The sequence below is a fragment of the Notolabrus celidotus genome, chromosome 12 (genome assembly GCF_009762535.1).
Source record: "Notolabrus celidotus isolate fNotCel1 chromosome 12, fNotCel1.pri, whole genome shotgun sequence".
Taxonomy (NCBI): Eukaryota; Metazoa; Chordata; class Actinopteri; order Labriformes; family Labridae; genus Notolabrus; species Notolabrus celidotus.
Genome location: NC_048283.1, coordinates 29327075 through 29341786, shown reverse-complemented (window position 1 = coordinate 29341786; position 14712 = coordinate 29327075). Strand labels below are relative to the sequence as shown.

At 40.3% G+C, this 14712-nt stretch overlaps 1 protein-coding gene across 1 annotated transcript in view; it reads left to right on the top strand.

Moving 5' to 3' along the window:
• The window catches only part of LOC117823316 (CUB and sushi domain-containing protein 3-like), a 161969-nt gene that overhangs the window by 79688 nt on the left and 67569 nt on the right, over positions 1–14712 (top strand). The window contains exons 35-42 of the mRNA XM_034698464.1: positions 4345–4463; positions 5680–5749; positions 7531–7647; positions 7976–8185; positions 8717–8905; positions 9856–10033; positions 13274–13419; positions 13919–13999. Of these exons, the coding sequence (XP_034554355.1) occupies positions 4345–4463; positions 5680–5749; positions 7531–7647; positions 7976–8185; positions 8717–8905; positions 9856–10033; positions 13274–13419; positions 13919–13999 (1110 nt within the window). The remainder of the gene's footprint in view (positions 1–4344; positions 4464–5679; positions 5750–7530; positions 7648–7975; positions 8186–8716; positions 8906–9855; positions 10034–13273; positions 13420–13918; positions 14000–14712) is intronic.

Sequence of the window (14712 nt, the reverse complement as noted above, 5' to 3'; positions counted from 1 at the left end):
TTTCCTTTTTTTTTTCCTGATGATATTCATACTTTATTTCCTAACGTGCCTGCAATACTGTATGTCTCAAACATTTGTGAATGCGTTATCAAGACATGTTGCTTCTCTGTGAAACTGCTGATTAAGTGTTTCGTTGTTTGCAGTTCATGTTCTGTTCCGTGTTTTCCTGCTTGACTTTTTTGACAATGGACTGGATTCTGATTTATTTGATCAAATTACAGCACTCCTCTTCAACGTCCTCTGGCTGGTTTTATCGTTGTATCTTATATCCCGCCTGTGGTTAGCTTGGACAACCCATTTATTTTTCACACACTCCAGTTCTTAGCTACAAATTAATGCTCTGAATGCTCAGTGCAGTGGGGAGAAAAGGGCTGGGGAGATTGGCATAGACCCAGCCAGTCAACCATCTGTTTTTAAATGTTTCCTTTGGGTGATTGTTACAGTCCATTGAGACCACTCATAGAAATCCTGTATACCACCCATCAGTAAAACTTTCTATAAGCCAAGCGTTTTTACCAGCTCTCCTAAGGCAGACAGTATGCTATAGTTGAAAACAAAATTAGCGTGTTCTCACAGGCAGTATGGCCGTTTGAATTCCAAATAAAATCTTGCTCTAAGCTTCAATTGCTGCAGTCTACTGAGGCTGTATTATTTCCACATGAGCAACAGTGAGTGATGTTCATAACAAAATGAAACAATTCAACACAACCTGTAAAGAATGAGTCCACTGAATCAGCTCTGAGAGTTGTCAGGATTTATATTTTTCCACTCATGGAATTTCAGTGTCATGGTTCAAAGGACATAACAGCCCTGCAGCATGGTAACATACAAACGCAGAGCATGCTGTAGAAATTATTGATAAGACCCTGCACTCATGCACTGCAAAAAAAAGAAAGCTAAAGCATGCATTATTTGACTGTAAGGATATAAAATCACTGCTCAGTACCTGTATTTTCTAACTCTTAACGAAAAAATCTTTAAATATTCTCACTCCACTGCCTCTCCTCCTGTAAGATACTAAATGTGTGCTGCAGGAATACACTCCTATTCAGCCCAAAACGATTATGCTGCAGTCCTTCTATCACGTAGAGTAGTATCTACTATTCAACTCTTAGGCCTCAATTCAGTCTTGGGTGAAGGATGCAGCAGATCTTTCTTAGGGTTTGTTTACACAAGAGTGACACAGGTGAACACATATTCATGCACATCAAAAGGCAGAGTGCCATTTAGTGCTCTTTTACTCATTTTAAAAATTCTCTGCAATTTTCACAAGAACACATTTTATTACAAACTGAATATTTTTGGGTACATTTAATCTGCTGTAACATGACAAGAAATCAAACACAAACAGCTTCTTTCACTCGTCAACACAGGTGAAAGAAGCTGATTTTCCATCTCATACAGATAAATGGAAATTACTATTCAAATCTGAATGTGTTAAAAGCTGCACTGGTCGGGTTAATGAGTCCTTGAACCACAGCTGAATGAGGAATTTATAAGAATCTTTCCATTCAGTGAGAAAGGAAAGGAAAGGAAAGTACTTTCTTTCATGGAATGGGTTACATTTAATTATGAACTGTGGAAACAAAGTTTGCACCTTCATTATTTTTCTGATGCAACTCTCTGTAACATCAATCTGACGCCATACTGTAATCCTTTAAATAGAGAACACACGCAGAGGTCTGTGGTTTCCTTAATACAACATATTGTGATAGTTACGTAATAGAAACCATACATAACATTACATTTCTCTTTTTCTACAAATATGGACCAAACTGTTGCTGCTTGTAGTAGATGGAAATTGAAATAACAATAATATCCATAATCAAAATTTTTAATACGACACAACATATTACCTTAAACCGTTCTCTTTAACTAGTGAAACACTTCCTCTGATTCTAGTAATGGGTAGCAAAGTTGAATCCACTTTTCAACAGAAGTAGATATATGATGAAAAACACAATTCAAGCACTGAATGAACCTTGTGTCTTTTGGTAAGCATCCTAACAAAGAAGCCAGTTTTCCACTCACTAAAGTATTCTTCACTCTGTGACCTGCATATTTTGCTTCTGCTAAGTGGCTTTCATTATCTCCACACAAGTTTTAGAGAAACAACTCAAACAACCTCATCTTACCTCTTGAATTTTAAACACTTGTTGTTTCACAGGTTTAATTAAAGTTTTCTAAAACTATTGAAAAAAAATAATTTATGGAAACTCACACTATGAATGCAAAGAAGGACGCGATAAAACTCTCAGCTACACTTAGACACACACTTACAGCAACTTCATTGACTGGATACAGTCATTTAGGCATCCTGTTGATAGAATAAGTCACGTTTGATAAGGACAGGACTCTCTCCAGACAATGTGAGGCTCTCAGAAATAGTGAGTGTCGACCTTCTCACAGCAAGGTGATAACAGTCATTGCCAGAATGTGTATTCTGACAGTTTGACTGGAACCCATCTGGAGCTCAACAGGAATCAGTTGAGTGTGTTAGTCGGCCTCCACATTTAACCTGACTAAAGCACGAAGGTCTATTTGTGCCCAGTTGAGGTTTGGCACGCTGCCCCTGGCTGTGTGAACTGGACTCTAACTTTTACTCTTTGACATGACTGATTAACACAGGCTTTAATATATGCAGGTCGACAAAGGGTTTGGCAAAGTCCTACTGACTGTCCTTTTGTGTGATTCATTTGTGAAGTTTATCCACTGTGTTTGACACATATTTACAAGTTGTTTTCTTTACTTTATATTAATGTGAGCAGCTGTCAGGGCAATCCTAATCCCTGCTTTCATACTTTGGATGACCCCCCCCCCATGTCAAGTGTACCTTCTGGCAGCCTTTCAATACTAGATAAACGCTTGCTGAAATCAATTACAAACCTCTTCTATGCTTTGATTTAGTATTTAGACTTTCCAAAGTAATTATTTGATTTACATGTAACCAAACTTCACAGCTTCGAGAATCCACCCACTCTAGTTATACAGCAGCTCTTCTTTAGGTGTTGCATCCTTTGCTGCTCTCATATTGCTCACCACTCAGTGTTTCTTAGGTTACCATTTCCTCCCACTCAAATATCCTCTGTAACTTTCACTACATACTGAGTGAAGTGACCACTCCCCCCAGTCAGTGCTTTGAGAGTTGCCTACAAATTGTTCAGAATCTTTTGTGGCCATTTCTGCTGCCATGTTTACATTTGTCCACCCACCCACTTGTTTGGACCTGTTAACTCCCTGAGTGGGTTTGTGTGGGGCTAAGCGTGGATCCTCCTTACTTGAGCAGTGTGTATGTGTTATCTCTGCGTACACTGAGACAGGGATGGATTGCTCTTTTTTTTTTTTTTCTTGCTTTTTTGGTATTTCTTCCTTCCCACTTCAACTCACCCCATGGCCTGCATTCTAATTATGTGTCAAGGACAAAACTTGTGTGTATGTATGTGTGCGTTTAGAAGTTATTACAAAAGTCCCCTTTCTTTCATTTCTTATTTATTACCCCTGCAGCAGTGCAGCAGCCAATTTTAATACATATTTATGCATCAAAGTGAGCATTTAAATGACCTACCAACAGATGACTTGTGTCAGTTGCAAAACTTACAATTGTGTATTTTTCCAATTCCACTTTTGACTGATTAACATAATAATGGGTTTATTAGCAACAAGAATATGCAATTAGTTCTTCTCTGCCTGCAGATCTCAATACATAGCATTTATTTCAGTCACATCTTGGACAAAACTGTAATCAGACTATTTTTCAGTCATTTTTATTCCAGAAAATAAATGTGGCGTAAACTTGCCTTTAAAACCTTACTTTGATATAATCCATGGATGGGATCAGCATGACTTTTAAGCCATTGGAACACAGTATCAGGCCTCTCACTACCTGGCAAGTGGCACCGTTATCACTTTGTTCCAAAGGAACTGAATGCTTCTGTCAAGTAATACTTCAGGGATTGCTTTGTAATTTCACAGTGATTGCTTCAGTACACAGTCAGAGAGATTTTGCCATTACAGCCAACAGTGGAATAACTTGGTGACTTGTCCCAGTTAGTAAATGTTATGAAAAGGGAAAAGAAAAAAAAAGACTCAATTATTATTCAATTATGAGCACATGGAAATAAGACGCTGTGTAATTACATGTTAAAAGGTTTGGTTTCAATTTAATTACTTGCTTTCCTCCTTCAATATCTGGTGCAGAATTTAAATGTAGCCATTAATCTGGACGGATACTCAAAATTAAACAATAGAAAATACATTAAGCAGTTTCAGGTTTTTATTCTGTGGTATGTGTCGTGCAGAAGAATGATCGCTGTCCACACTTGTGTGTTGTGACTCTGTCCTAAGCAATAGGTTTGGATTCGTGCCCAGAGCCGCTGCCTCCCAGTAACGGACAAAGAGTGGGAGACCGTTACACTGTGGGTGACATGGTTTCCTTCCAGTGTGATCAAGGCTTCACATTGCAGGTATGTAAAGCAGATATACACCCCTCTTATGGTTGTAATAAGTGGATCCTATCTACCTGCCTGAAGTGACAATTTCAAGGGAACACCCCAAAGGATGAGCCTGTCAAGGAGGCCCCTCGGAGTGCTTTTTCTGTGACATTTGTGTTTGTGTAAGCAAAAGAATAAGTGCCGGGAAGAAATGTGGGAATGCACAAGTGTAGGATAACTGTCCATGTATTTATGCTTGGATCTTTGTTTCAAAGTGTGTGCGTGCTTTGCCTGTGTGCCTTTCTGCTTGGATGTTTGTGTGTGTCTGCAACAAAGCAGCTTTAACTTCATCCAATCCTCCTCAAGAAGATTCTGTAGCTGTGGCATTTTGAGCTGTAGAACTCCACAACGCCACGGGCGATGGATTGTGTTAACAGTCGCCTCACTAATCCCGCACCGATTTTTCTTCCCGGTTTGGGCATTCTCTTCTCTCCACATCCTCTCTGGACCAAACAGCAACTTCTTACAGAAATCTTCAGGCTGAGTGTCTGAACACCAGGAATAGACTGGAGGCTATTGTAGAAACAAAAGCACAGATATGGCTCAGTCTTTTGAGTTCAGCTCAGTGTGTGTGTGTATGTGTGTGTGTGTGTGTGTGTGTGTGTGTGTGTGTGTGTGTGTGTGTGTGTGTGTGTGTGTGTGTGTGTGTGTGTGTGTGTGTGTGTGTGTGTGTGTGTGTGTGTGTGTGAAATACAACTCTGCATATGCACCATGCTTTTATAGATTTGGGTTTTGGTTAGGTGTACGTACCGGTTATAGATTGTACCTATTTGTGTTATGCAAGCATATCAGCAGCAGAACATTCTTGAGATGTTGTAGTTTGGATGGACTGGCAATATCCATCGTTGTTGGGTGTGGAAAAAAAAACTTGGCTGGATATTTGTCTTTCCTTGCTCTCTCGGCCCGGTACACATCTCTCTATAGTCAGACCCCAGGTGGTGCACCCGCTGCCCAACTAGCAGCAAGAGGTCTCTCCTCTACACTTTATACCATCAATTATTTACACACAAGACCTTGAGAAGAAGATCCCGAGGAGCTAAAAATCCAACTGTGAACTAATTCCACAGATCCACCAACAGAGATCAAATAGTCTGTGAGCACCTGACAATTTGATCTCTCTCTTTATTCCCTTCTTTATTGCACAGCATTTTGGAGGTGGTGAATGTATTGTCTTTGTTTCCTTGAACAGGGTAATGCATATATTACCTGCATGCCTGGGCCCGTCAGAAGGTGGAATTACCCCGTGCCTCTGTGTTTAGGTAATGTATTATTTTATAAAGTTTGACATTGCCAGCATACAAGATTTCAATAAGGTGTTTATTGAGGTGACTGAAGACAACAAAACCATATTTCTTGCATCAGACACAGTCTGTCTTTGTATTTTGTCACTGGCCTGTTGCTTTATTCCGTTTACTTTTTCTTATTTATCTTTTCTTCCCCCTCAGTTTTTTATCCTCACAATAGACTGGTGGTCTCACAGAGGACTTGTTATTGTATCAATAAAAGCATTAATTTCATTGTAAGATCCAGGAGGAGATGAGGGGTGAGGAGGAGCGCTTTGGGGTGGGAATTGGGTAATTTTTTACATCCCCTTACAGTTTAAAGAATCAATAATGCGTTGTATCATCTAGGTGTGTTGTTTGATTTTTGATACTCCTGATAATAGCCTATCTCTCTTTAAACTCTTTCTGATGCTGATTGTCACAGTGATAAATGCCAGAAGGAAGCATTCTGTTTTTACACACCTCACTGTTTTGTGGCCCTCAATTACACACACGTATGCAAGCATGCAGCAGTACAACACACATCAATAGGAAGACAACTTTAATCTGCGTAAGGTCACACAAAAAGATACAAGCCTGCAAATGCAAGCACGCACTTAGGCGCTCTTCATGTAAATTCTGTTTCCCTGTGGCTTTCACAGTTCACTGCAGGCATAAATCCCAGCTTTACTGTTGACAGGCTCGTCCACAGATGCACGTGTTAGCTCGTTAGCTCGACTCTTCACTCGTTTATAGAACACACGCTCACCCCGACACCCCACGATCGGTACTCACTTTGTTGCTGATAAACTCACATCAAAGTGACTGCGTGCCCCTGTACAAACTGTATAACATCCTCACAAGTGCCTCTCCTCTCCACTTCTCTTTCATTTCATAACACAGGGCGAGCAGGTTTCCCCAACCAGCTGCACGATTAAACCAGAGTATTTTCTGTCTCTATCCGGCATTAGTTGGTAGTCCCAAAGAAATGGCAGCAATTCCCTTCATGATTCCAACCATTTGACTCATTAATAGACCTGCTGGAGCTGAAGTGGAGAAAAAGAAGATAGATACAAGCAGTACTGTTGTTGTTGTTGTAATTGCATTACACCTGGATGTTAATGTAAGACTAGGAGATTAATTTAACCCTCCCAACAAGCTGAAATGTTCTCTAACACACAGTGAAAGAATAGAGGTGGTGTGTCGAGGCGGAGGGTTAGGCAGTCACAGCCACTGCCGAACAAAACTGTGGTGCTGTACTAAATATTGACTTCCTCATTAATTTGAATTTAAAGCATCACAAAACGAGGGAAGTGCCAGGGGGCTGTTATCTCCTCACAAATGCCCTTATGGAGTATAATCCACACAGTCAAGCAGAGGCATATATGCACATGTCACAGACATGCTCAAACGCAGTGACATAAGAACCTCGCATCCCCCACCTCTCCTCTCCCCCAATCCTAAGCACATAAAGCCCACTCACAGCACTTCATTTTCTCTCGCCCACAAAACCGCCCCTCTCCCACAGTGTGCATTTAAACACATGAGCACAAAAACATACTTAAGAGCACACGTGGCATAAACAGCACGGCTGCTCTTACTGCTTTTCATACTCACACAAAACAATTATGCATTTACTGAACTCCACAAATACACAAAGAGACAGCTCTTTGCCCTCTCTTCATATTCAGCCTCTGGCCATTGTTTTTCTTTGTTTTCCCATTGAGCCGCTGTGTGGTGAAGTGACATGTTCTTTCTCCTTGGTTGGTCTCCTACAGCTCAGTGTGGCGGCTCCATGACAGACTTCAGCGGCGTCATCCTCAGCCCCGGCTTCCCAGGGAATTACCAGAGCAGCCTGGACTGCAGCTGGAGAGTTCAACTCCCTATTGGCTTTGGTCTGTCAGCCCCCCTTTGTCCAACCTTTCTGCTCTCTTTCTCTCACTCTTCTTTTATTGTTCTGTTAGCTCTGTTTTCTACTCAGCTACTTTAATCTGCATCATTCCACTTTCTTCTCTCTGCTGTATAACGTCAAGTTCAAAGAAGAGCCTTGGCTGGCTCTTCTTTGAACTTGACGTTATATATTTTATGTTTGCTTTTAACTCTCAATTTAAAAATGACTTCCAACACATTATTTGAAGAAGCAGAGATATTCTCTCACTTTGCCTTTTGTTTGATATCTTCAGAGTATCTCCTACATTAACCCTTTTTCTCCTTGCATTTTAGGAATCCATATGCAGTTTCTGAACTTCTCCACAGAGCCGGTTCATGACTATCTGGAGGTTCGCAGTGGGAGCCTGGAGATGGGAACGGTGATTGATCGGTTCAGTGGCCCAGTGGTGCCCAACTCCCTCTTTAGCACCACCCATGAGACAACTCTCTTCTTTCATAGCGACTACTCCCAGAACAAGCCGGGTTTCAACATCATCTACCAGGGTGAGGGGCTAAAAGTGTTTCAAACAATATAGTTCAATTAAAGCAAGAGTTCAGAAAGCAGAAGGTTATATTCAGCCCATGAACAAAGATTAGTCCCCTAAAGCAGACACGTTTACTGAGGTAGTAAGATTACTAAAGGTTAAAGATCTAGGAAAATAAAATCAATACAGACCTCCGCTGAGTCATTCACAAGCACATATTCTTGATTCATACCAGTGTTGTTCATGTCTGTTGTGTGTTTGATGTTTTTAAACCAATGTAGAAAAAAAAGGTTTTAAAGATTTCAATACTTTGAGGTTAAGGCTTTAAATAAAACATTAAATATGTCCAGTGTTTCTTGAAGAGAGAAAATGTTTCTTCACTCAAAGCTTTCAGTTTATCAAAGTGAAGAAAGAGCTTTAAAACTATGGGAGAGAGAAATGTTTCTAATCAGACAGGCCTCATAAAAACTAGAGACAGTGTTTTATGAAATGACCCTGTTGTGTCTTCACTGTTTTTTCTCTCTCTATTGCATGATGTGTTTTTCTCCAGCATATGAGCTGCAGAGGTGCCCAGACCCTCGTCCGTTTCGTAATGGCATAGTGATTGGTCAGGAATACAGCGTGGGGATGACAATTTCCTTTGAGTGCCTTCCAGGTTACACTCTGCTCGGAGAGGCTTCTCTCACATGTCTGCACGGAGTCAGCAGGAACTGGAATCACCCTATTCCTCGCTGTGAAGGTGACTGACTTGTGCCTGTTGCAAACACAACATGTTTGAGTGTCAGCGTTCTTGTACAGAAAAAAACGGCAGCCAAAAGAAGCACCACCAAGATCTAAATGTTTCCTGCATCAACAAATCCGATATTTTAGATCCTTGAAATGGAATGTGTGCTACTTTTTAGAAACTGACTGAAGTAAATGATGATGATTTTCCATCAACATTACCCACTAAAAATAAGGTCTTTGAAGTTATTTGGAATGGAAGAGTATAGATGCTTTAGTTTGCATGTTGCACTATCATTTATTTTTGCACAATAAGGCTTCTTGGTCCCTTTTGCCACTGATATTGCACCACTTTACAGAACTAGAAACTGATGCATCGCATTATAAAGACATATGGAGCTTTTTTTGCAAGTATTCATTGCAAAGCTGATTACAGCTGTCTCTGAATTTCATTTAGACTCTTCAGATGCTTCTCAGGTTTTATACAGTACATCTTTCCTACCATCAGTTAAGTGAAGCAGCATATGCTTGAAGTCCACTACAGAGTGTGAAACTTCACTGAGAAAGTGGGAACTAGTTTTGTTTTGTTCCGTTGATGGAGTGTTGTCCCTGTTGAGTTTATACCCCTGTTTTGATCCCCAGGGCACTGCTTTGGCTTTGACTCCAAGTTCAAAGTCAAATTTTAACACATTCCCTCTGATGGGGTATGACGGGGGAGTTTAAGTGTCTGAACAACTCAGTGTTCACAATAACCAGCATCCATCCCCTGCAGTCGTATCTAACAGGTGCATCCAGCCCCCCCACCTCCTTAGCATCTCGATGATAACCCAATAACACGAGTTATGGTTTGTTTTATCAACGGTTAGTGGTGATACAACCGTAAAAGCAAGTTTTATGACTTTAGATTGATAAAAAACTGCCTTCTATTTTTAACCAGCCTCTCTGACGTTTCTTTCCCCCCTCTAGCTCTCTGTGGAGGGAATGTAACATCCATGAACGGCACAATTTACTCTCCTGGACACCCAGCCGAGTATCCACACTTTCAGGACTGCATGTGGACAGTCAGAGTGCCTCCTGGGTACGGCATCTACATCAACTTCTCTGTTATCAATACAGAGCCAATCTATGACTACATCACTGTGTGGTAAGTGGACCTTTCTTTCTCAGTGACATGGTTCATCAACTATCCACTCTTGGCACACATCAAAGACAGAGCTGCTGCATAGAGTTCAATTGACTTTATACAAAAACTGCTAAGCAATGCAGGCTGCTATAAAATGTATAAATATATTAATTCACTTCCAAACGTTTTAAAGACTCATGTTTTCTGTTTTTACTCAAAAGAAAATACTGCAGAGTTTAAGTTTTGAGTATAACCTTCTGTACTTTAAGTGTTCCCTCCACTCACTGCCAAGGCAAACTTAAAAACTGCTCATGATGATGAGACAGTTGAAAGAAACTTTTACGCCGTGGGTCAGTTGCACAAGTTTTGTTCACAGCTTTTGAGATGACACCTGTATCAGAAGAGCCAACAGCTATCCAAATGTGTTGACCTTTGTCTGGACATTTGTGGATTCATTTTTCTTTCCCTGACAACTTTCCTCCCAGCCGCTAGCTAAAACAAAGAAAGATTGTGGCTCACGATGAAATAAAAGGGACCGTAGTGAAGTGAGTCACAAAGTGTTCCTCTTCTCCTTCTCACTAAACTTATGGTAGATGTTTAACTCCAGCTCTCCAGTGAGTGTTACATTCAAACAAGGAGATGTTTAAAAGGATGAAAACATTAGCTGTGGGATGGATGTTTGATAGTAAGCAGAAACTTAAACTCTTAACGAGAACTGTACAGCGGTAACTACTTCTTACCAGCTGCTTGTTATCATTGGAGCAGCTGTCTCTCTGTCTGCCTCTGCTACCTTTCTGTAGCCTCTCTGAAGTATAGAAAGCCCTCAGGCGGTCAGGAAGCTGTCCTCATGGGTGAAAGCAGAGGGAAATACCTCCCAGCATCTGGGGCTACCACTCTTAGTTAGGGAGGAGGGGGGGATCCGAGCACTACTGTTTTCAATGAACTAGCGCATAAAAAAATCCCTCCCCAGATGACATTTCATTTCCCTGCCTGACTGGCGTCTCCTATTTTGCTGATCATTAGATTGCAGTAAGACACTTTTTAATATATAAGATATTAAAGGTACACACATACAAAAAAAAGCATTTAGTGTACATCATTCAGATGAATTGCCCTGGAGCTACCTGAAAGTGTGGTAATGAAATATTTTTTCCCTTGCACAAAAAGAGCATTTGTATATATAATAGAACAGTACTGTCTTCTCAAATTAATCTTTCTTTATATCCTCAGAGAAAAGAAGCATTTAGTTTGTATCCACATGCTTCACCCAAAAATTTTTATCCAACTTATTCAGGCTACTTATTTCAGACATGGATCACAACAATATTCTTACAAGAGTTTTAAAGTTCTTTCTCACCCTCATTAGCAGTGTTGCTTTTGCTGTCTGTGTGGTCAACATGTTTTGTATCTTAAATAGCTTCCCTGCAAAAATGTCTTTAATTACAACACCACCCTCATCCTCGAGTGAAGGGTGTGGGGAAACGTTCTCAGTGGAAGTTTTAAATCAGTTTTTATAACAGTTTATGAGAGACATACATACACAGTATGACAACACCAGATTACAAATTACAGCAAAATGAAGACATATTATTTCATATGCATTTAATATTGCAATTCACAAGTCTTCTTCTTCTTCTTCTTCTTCTTCTTCTTCTTCTTCTTCTTCTTCTTCTTCTTCTTCTTCTTCTTCTTCTTCTTCTTCTTCTTCTTCTTCTTCTTCTTCTTCTTCTTCTTCTTCTTCTTCTTCTTCTTCTATTTCTATTTCTTCTTCTCTTTCTTCTTCTTCTTCGGTGCATTTCACATGGCCACACACTAGTCAACAAAACAATTCCCCCCCCAAGAAAAAAAAAAAACAAGGAGAACTAACAAACAAAAGAAGAATTCAGCTAAAAGAAGCCAATTTCATTGCTTGGACTTTAAAGAGGGCTTTTCATTTTCCAAGGAGACAAGATAATTAAGATTCACAAAGGTCTGCGGATTATTTCTACTTCAAGGAGCATAAAGAAAGTTTTTTTATTTTTCAATTTTACTGCAAACCCTTGATGACTTGGTCCTTCACAAGTCATTACACAGAATATGTATTGCCATACTGGCCCACACATCCATATACATCAGTCCATTCCATTCAGTGAGCAGAACAGAAGGTCTACTCAAGCTCCTCCCAAATAACCGGCTCCTCACTCTTCAACTGTGACCTGCACAGACGGCTCATTTCAGCTCTTTAGACGCAATTTGAGAACTTCACCTTCAGGCTAGGCTTCATATTTAACATGACATTTTGGTACTCTTTCACTTGTCGCTTTCACTCCACATTGTCCACTCATTCGGAAACAAAGCCCATAGATACTTAAACTCTCTCACTTCGGGGCAGCGTCCTGCCAAAACTGCTAAAGATGGATGCTGTCCAAGAGATGCGTCAAGCTGACAACATTCAAGGCCTCCATCTACTCAGGGTGAATCTGCTCCACCACTGGACTCATGCCAAACACTAACAGTGACCGTTAACTGCCCTTGCCTCTTATCCTTGTGTTTTTTATTTGCAGGTGTCTGTTAGTAGTCATTTTCCCTGACTCAAAACAGGCCTCTGTTGTCACATCAGCATATTTTGATTGTGTTTAAGTTTGATTTATTTGAGCTTGGGGAGATGTTAAGACATGTCACTGAACTGGAGATAAACAGCAGAGTACAGTAATGTGGGTCCATCCCTAAGACCTTTCATTCAACACAGATATCAGCCTACTCTCTCCAATAAGAGTGAAGATCACACAGGTCCCAGGATTATAGTTCTCTGTACGTCCTTTCATGTTAAGGGCTTTACGTTTTGGAAAAAGCATCTTTTTCTCTTTTAGGTATTTGTTCTTCCAACGATCTTCCTCATTATGTTCACACATGTACTTATGTTAAATGTTGAATTCATTTAATAGAATATTTCACTAGAAAGAAGGATGCTTCATGAGCTGCTGTGGATTTTGCTGTACCGCTTATTCAGTTTCCCCCCCCAAAAAAACTAAATCCCCGTAACATGGCAGGAGTGGGAGAAAGTATACTCAACTTCTACTTTTTATGCATGTGAAATTTTTCCTCAGATCACGAGAATGACTCCAGGGTACACATAACTGCTTTGGGGAAAACTAGTTGTGCTCTTTGATCCCAGGAAGTTATAACTGGTGTTTATACATGAAAAATGTGCTCCCCTCCCCTTCCTTCCACCCCCTCACCTCCTTACCTCTTCCATCTCTCACCTCTCTGTGTCTGTATCAGGGATGGACCCGACCAGGCCTCTCCTCAAATTGGTCAGTTCAGTGGCAGCTCCTTGCAGGAGGGCGTGTCTACCACCGCCAATCAGGTCCTCATCAAATTTCACAGCGACTTCAGCACCAGCGGCTTCTTTGTGCTCCGTTATTACGGTAACTTCCACTTTGATTTCAGCTAAGTAAAGACCTTGCTCTGCTGTAATGACCCCATTCATTTGATCTTCGGTTCTCCTCGTTGCTCGAACCCTGCTGCAGTAATAAAGATCACAAAAGAACAAAGCACCATTGTGCATGAGTTTCTATATATTTAAAGCCTTCAATTTTTCCTTTTCCAATGAGTCATTATTCGGCCTCTCTCATTTTGCTTCCTGGTATTGCTTCCAGTGCTGTGTAGTGATGAATGATGATTGATGAATGATGAATGCCTATATTTCATCTCCACTACTGAAACACCCCTTAGATTAACAATAAAATGTTCTCAATATCAACTGAATTAGTGACTGGTTTTTAATGGTCAAGAAAAGTGATGGACGGCAGTTTTTGACAGAGAGAGTAATAAGTAATGTACACACAACCTCTCTCACTGTCTGTCTAACCTAACCTGTGTAACTGAGACTGAAGCAGATTCCAACGCTCTTCTTCTCTCCAACAGCATACCAGCTGAGAACATGTCAGCCACCTCCTCCTGTCGCCAATGCCACTATCCTAACTGATGATGACGAGTTTGAAATAGGTTTGTCTTCTTTTCTTTTGCTTGTTAACTGGCTAGGGACAATGTTTATTAAAGAAAAAATTGCATGAGACATTCAGATATTGGCTTGGTTAAATGAAAGAGATAGGACTAGACATATCAAATGGCTAAGCCTTTTATTGAAGAATTAATTTCATTTTAAATTAAATCCTTCATTCATTCCATTTGGTTTCATGTTTGGGTTGATTTGGAATTTTATTTCTCCATCTGTCCATTTCACAATTTGAAGCAGCTTTGTTGGTAGCATACATACGTTTAAACAAGCACATTTTTTTCATCACTCTGCCACTTGAAAGATGTTTTTCGCAACCTTCAGTGTCTCCTTCCGTCTGCCATGTGCTGTTTATTTTTCTCTTCTACTTACTTTCTTGCTCTGTGCTCTACCTTGTTATATGTATTATTGCCTTCTTTTTGAGTTGTTATATCTTTTCAAGCTCCTTACAATAAAATATAAATGAAAGAGCAGAGCTAATTAGCTCTAGGTATGAGCTGTTGTAATTTCAGTGTTCAGAAGTGGAAATAATGTGACTAGTGGCTGCTTTATTCTGTGTATTTTATTCTGAGTTTAATTTATTTTATATAAGTGTGTGTGTGTGTGTGTGTGTGTGTGTGTGTGTGTGTGTGTGTGTGTGTGTGTGTGTGTGTGTGTGTGTGTGTGTGTGTGTGTGTGTGCAGCATGAGTGAGCAAGTTTACA